This window comes from Anneissia japonica, unplaced genomic scaffold (assembly GCF_011630105.1).
Source record: "Anneissia japonica isolate Jap-2015-1 unplaced genomic scaffold, ASM1163010v1 scaffold288057_len103349_cov133, whole genome shotgun sequence".
Lineage (NCBI taxonomy): Eukaryota > Metazoa > Echinodermata > Crinoidea > Comatulida > Comatulidae > Anneissia > Anneissia japonica.
The window spans coordinates 54367-60082 of NW_022691552.1; the positions used below are offsets into that span (position 1 = coordinate 54367).

General features: G+C 37.2%; 2 protein-coding genes across 6 annotated transcripts in view; both read right to left on the bottom strand.

Moving 5' to 3' along the window:
- The window catches only part of LOC117100058, a 31420-nt gene that overhangs the window by 349 nt on the left and 25355 nt on the right, over positions 1 to 5716 (bottom strand). The gene's annotated exons all lie outside the window — the stretch shown is intronic.
- LOC117100060 lies at positions 3218 to 5643 on the bottom strand. 4 transcript variants are annotated; one of them, XR_004444065.1, is made up of 6 exons: positions 5496 to 5643; positions 5121 to 5312; positions 4880 to 5026; positions 4419 to 4690; positions 3500 to 3580; positions 3218 to 3393 (listed from the first exon to the last, which is right to left on the bottom strand). XR_004444065.1 is itself a non-coding variant. In XM_033239609.1 (4 exons), exons 1-4 carry the CDS (start codon positions 5613 to 5615, stop codon positions 3232 to 3234), a joined length of 555 nt encoding a protein of 184 aa, XP_033095500.1. In that variant the 5' UTR covers positions 5616 to 5643; the 3' UTR covers positions 3218 to 3231. The 4 variants fall into 4 exon arrangements, 1 of the variants encoding a protein (XP_033095500.1); XR_004444064.1 differs by having other exon boundaries at positions 4408 to 4690; XR_004444066.1 differs by lacking the exon at positions 3500 to 3580 and having other exon boundaries at positions 4408 to 4690.

Here is a 5716-nt window from a genome sequence, read left to right on the forward strand (position 1 = left end):
ACTATGTCAATATCAACTAAGCAACCTGTGATAGAACACATAAATTTCCAATAACAATACTGTATAGACAAATCCTTTTAGAAAATGCGTGCTGTATTATTTAAACAGATATTCATAAAATGAACAGCAAATCTTAATCCTCAAAATATTTTCCGAATTAAAAATCGTAAAGATACTAAGTGAAAAATAGTGGTCTAATGGTTATGATACCAGGAGGTCTTGGATTCGATTCCCACCCGAATTACTTGCAAAAATTTTCCTCACAAGTACTGTACTTCGGGACGCACTAAGTGAACAATGAGTTCTCACCTATATAACAGGGGTCACGTTTGTAGATCAGATCAGTTCGAAGGGTCAAGTGATTATGCAAAGTGACTAAAGGCCAACCCAGACAGCGTCGGCCGACGCAGCCCGACCCGATTTATCGTCGGGGACAGTCTTCAGCTGTCGTGAGAAATATTAAACATGTTTAATATTCTACGACGCGACTGCACCCGACGCACACCGTCGGGTCTGTGTTTAACTCACACAGACCCTGAGTCTGAGTTGGCCTTTAGAGGTCTAGGAGAATAGTCTAAAATATATTTATTTGTATAAAAGGGCATACAACAAGCAATGTTTCTCAGGATGTGCGAAAATGTAATACATTTGTAGAATAGCAGTAGTTTTTTTTAAATAGATTTTTACTACTGTACCTTGCATTGGTGTTGGAATTTCAGGCAGATTTATATGAGTTGGTGCAACTTATGACTCATCACTGTAGCCATGCCTTTCACGTACACTTTGTGCAAGTCCAACAAGCTTCTGTTGCCTCAAAGTGTTCACCATGATTGGTATTTGTTGGCTCTTTGATTGGTCATCCCTCCAAGTAACCAACAATTCCACGATGCAGTCTTCGACCAGTCTGTAGTTTTTTGTTATCTTTTTTATATCGGTCCATTTGAGTCCAAGACGCACTCGCAGTCTCCTCCATGATTCGGGATCCAAATTGTCACAGATAAACAGCAAATCTTGATCATTAAACCATTTTTCTACATAAAAATTGTACTGATTATACAGCGAGTAAAAAAAAACACTTAGTTAATGACGTCATTGACTCTGCTGTGTACTATTGTTTACTTTGGTATCAAAAAAGAAACAAGCTATAGAACAAAATGTGAGGTTAATTTGCTATGTATTTCTGAAATCTTGAGATACTTACCTGCTTCTCACGTAACAAGATTTTCATCGCTAATTTCACCCTCAAACAATTCTTCAGCTAGTTTCCTAAGCTTATGTTGTTTCAGAGCAGTGCACAACACTTTACGTTGATGAATATTGTTACTGAGGCTGCTCCTCCAGTCATTCATCATATTTTTGGCAGCCTTATGAGTCTGCGTATCATCCGCATTGAACTTGTTCACTTTCGACCACTTAAGTCCCAAACGGACACCAAACCTTCTCCAGCTGATATTTAAGTCGTCAGAAACTGTCACAATGGTGACGTCATCCACAAAGCCTAACAAACAAGATAATTATTACTTGAAAACGTAATTATCCCAACTGTATCTGACATGAGTTTTAAACACTCCATTTAAAAGAAAATTAAAACTTTCACTAAAAAAATATAAAAAAAAATTATACCAACGCAATTGATCCCTGGTCTCCCAAAATTTCAGTACTTTTTTTTACTTTCTGTTTATGCATAATGTTGTTGGTTTAAAAAACCGAATATACAAAATAAGTGACTGGAGATTCGGGAAAAATAATAGCATGAGCTCTTTTAAACCATTATCCAATACTACTTCTTTTTTTTTTTTAAATTATTATTAACATTGTTTAACAGGAATAATTGAAGGGCTATTTTTTTTTGTTTTTGAAAACAAATTGGTCAAAATCTGTTTTTTTTAAACTGATATAGGCTTATTTGTTTTGTTAGTAAGCTGTAACACGAAGTGTTGATTACAATTTATTGATTAGTACATAAATACTAAGTTAAAATTATTTTAGCCTCATTCAATGGTATACAATTACAAAATAAATGTTATCAATCCATACCTGAATGGTACTGAATGGTGTGAATAAAATATTTAAGAAAGTCAACTCAAATACATGCTGAGATTGACAGAAGTGGGAAAGACTAACACTAATTTTCAGGTGGCTCAAAAGCTGTTAGGTAATAAGCCCTCACACCAAGCTATACCCCCTTCCACATAGGGGCGAATCCAGCGGGGGAGCCACGGGGCCCCGTCCCCATCCCTGTCAGTTCCGCCGAAAAATTAAAAAGAGAAAAAAATTGAGAAGACTTAAAGGAAGAAAGAGAGGGAAAAGGATGTGTACCCATGAGTTCAGTGGCGAATCCAGCAGTGGGCGAAATGAGAGCTCAATTATTTTACCACTCACTAATTTTGAATTTTCTATTGATTGACGAAGAATACAACGCTATATTCCCAATGTCAAATTTTTCAACGATTTCATAAATCAGTATGGAAAAAAAGGCCAGAAGACAGAAACCTAAGACAGAGTTTTCAACCATTATCCATGATCTGTGGTGTAACGCCTATGCGCTCTCGTGCGGCGGTCTGCAGGGCAACCGATCCCTAGGGGCACCTTTGGTATCCCTACCCATGGTCCAGTAGTGCCCTCGCTGTATTGCACCCAGGGCCAAAAAGGTTTGTTGATACATAACAGCACAATATGTCTCCAACATCGACTGTAGGACATATGCCATTTGGAGTGTGGTGCCCAGCCGGCAGGACCCCCTACATTTGTCAAACTTCTAAAAAATTGGAGATAAAATATTAGACTATTAAAATAGTCTGAATGAGTGCCATTTCCAGGCATCTAGATGTACCATAATCACAACTCTCAGTCTCCCAGTTGCAAGGATAGGGGGTGTCTAAGGGAAGGGGAGCATAGCTCCTGTGGGCAGAAGGTCAACAATTTTGTCGAGGAACACTGCTTTGAAAAAGTATTTTTACCATCTGAGAGTGCTATTTCCGAGCGTCTAGAGGTGCCTTAAAATTTCTCACCTCAGCCCCAACCATGGGACACTATGGCATTCCCCCACCCCCTTCAGAACTGACGATCAGCAATTTTACTTTTCTATATTTTTGCAGGTTTTTTTTTTTTACCGCTTCCTTCAACCATTTATTTGGTTTTGTTCTTTTCTGTTGACCTGCAAAGTGCATAGACACGAATGCTATATCTGGTATACAAGTGAACAATTTACCTTGCTGTTGGACCTCATCTTCAAATAGTCGGCGGTAGCGCGTCACTTCCATTCCATTGCTTCCACATGGCAATATGCATGTGAGCGTTCCTACAATCGCAAGCAATGTACCTTGTTAATTCCACGCCCCTTGCACCGCTCTGACAAAATATCTTTAGTTCTGTTTCGAGGAATATCAACACCTGTAGCAAATAGAAAACTGATCGTAAATCTATTGATGTTAATGACATGATTAATGCATTTAAAAAAACCGATTTCTTAAGTGTTTCAAGTCATTGAAGGCAGTACCTTCGTACATACTATCGGCGATGGTTCATCTTCCTGGGTAAGCTGAGCGGCATTGAAGATTTTTCGTCTGATGATTGTTGTCTGCAAAACGAACATAGGCCTCTGTCATAAGCAATTTTCAATAATGTATTAGACATAATATTTGATACTTAAGTGCTTGTGGTTCTGGTTTTGTATGGGGGTGTGTGTGTTTTATGTGCTTGATGTTCCAATTGTAAAATGGTATTCCTTTTATATACAGTATTTAATTTTTATTTTTTAATAATGATGATGGTGTTGTTTCAGTAGCGTCAAGAGGGGGGGTCAGGGGGGTCGCTGCCCCGGGTCTACTGGGGGGCCCGGACCAAGATGAAAAATTTTCGAGGTAAGAACAAAATCTCCATAGGGCCCGAGCCCAAGCCAGGATGAAAACTTTTGTTTTCAGAACAAACTTAATTTGGGGAGCGGCCGAGTGGGGGTCCCAAGTGAAGTGTTGCCCCGGGGCCCTTACTGGTTCCCGACACCACTGTTGTTTATTATGGTAATGACAATAATGATGGCGGTGGGATTGGTACAAATGAAGACGACGATGATGATGATAATAATAATGATGGATGATGATGATAATGATGGTGTAAAAGTTGCAATTAAGATATGTAGAAGTCTTTATACTAAGAGACAGATGACTATTCAACAGAATTTCAAGAAATATATAACAAAACTACAGTAATACTAACATTATTTAAATTATGATTAATGTATCGATTACCTGTATTGCATTTCTATTGTATAAAAAAAAATTAGACATGGCAAATTTCGAATATAACATTCCATAATCTACCATTATGAATAAACTTGTCATTTATATTCAAAGTAATGTAAGTACTCTTAAGTGGCAGAGATAAATAATCTTAAATTGCAATAATTACCTTAAACATACAACGATGCTTGATTGAGGCTACACTCAAAACCATGTGATGAAGTTCATAGATAACCCAATTCCACATGCTCATAAGATAATGTAGGCTCATCGTCTTTTACTTGGAATCTCTCAATGAACTTAGTTACTCCACGCTGGAAAAGATCGTCAGGTAGATAGCGACCACAGTCATGAAAGATTGAAACTGTGCGAATCCCGTAATTGTTAGTTTGAGTGGCATCTATTCGTTTAGGCTTCAAGCGCGAAAGAACTTAGAAAATACATTCACCACCCTGAAAAAAATTAAACACTTTATGTCAAAAATTGTCAATAATAGAAAAAGAACATTTTAAACAAATTAATGACACGCCTATGATGATTTCAATTTGCTTTTATCAATTGATGTGATAAAGCATAGTCTTAGGGCAAAGAGAAACAATATTATTGAAAAAAAATACCATTGTAATGTTTTTCTCACACACCAGTCCAAATTTCTGCATGAGACTGAGAGATACAAAGAAGTCAAACATCTCTTCTGAAAAATTGAAGTCCTTCCAGAGGTGTCTTAACAGATGCTCCTCTAGGACCCCTGAGTCCAATCTTCTCCAGGCCTTTCTGTGCTTTGTTTCCTGAAATTTAATCATTTTATATCAGGCTATGCTTTTATTGCAAAAATACATCACTAAAATAAATAAATGTAAAATTGTGTGAAGTTTAACTTACCATAAACTTTGGATCAATAACGGTTATTATTGTTTTAAACATGTCAACTATTTTCATCAGATTTAAAACAATAATGTCCTTTAAGGCGTCGTCATCAGGAAAGTAGAGAATCTCGCCAAGGTCGTGTAAATACTCAAGTAGCACCATTTGGGCATCTATTTTGACCCCACAACGCTGAACTAAAGCGATCATCTGATGAAGAAAAAGCTTGCACCGATTAACACCAAGTTTAATGGCTTCAAACGTGTGTAGAAGACTATAAATACAAATAACAGCTGAAATTCCTTTTATGCAGAAAAAATTCCTGGATTTTTCAGGATGCTTGGGAGTATGATTTAGAGTTCAAAATTAAAGAATGTTGAATAGATGCTTTACCTCTTTGGTTGGTAAATAGATATGTTCCACTTTCAACTTCTGGATTTCTTGTTGAGCAAGCAGCCATTTCAAAGGTAGTTTCCTAACCATCCTCTTTGCAAACTTTAAAATCTGGTTCATAATGTTAGAAGCATTGCTCCTTGCGAACGGTAAGCTCTGTCTCTTATACACATCTAGATGTGTATAAGAGACAGATGATGGTGTAAAAGTTGCAATTAAGA

What these genes read in the sequence shown, in the direction of transcription:
- LOC117100060 (XM_033239609.1), bottom strand. Translation starts at nt 5,615, where the DNA reads ATGAACCAGATTTTAAAGTTTGCAAAGAGGATGGTTAGGAAACTACCT. An exon ending in TCTATTTACCAACCAAAGAG is followed by an intron (nt 5,313 to 5,495) that starts GTAAAGCATCTA and finishes TTTCTTCATCAG; the next exon opens with ATGATCGCTTTAGTTCAGCG. An exon ending in TTATTGATCCAAAGTTTATG is followed by an intron (nt 3,581 to 5,120) that starts GTAAGTTAAACT and finishes TTCGTTTTGCAG; the next exon opens with ACAACAATCATCAGACGAAA.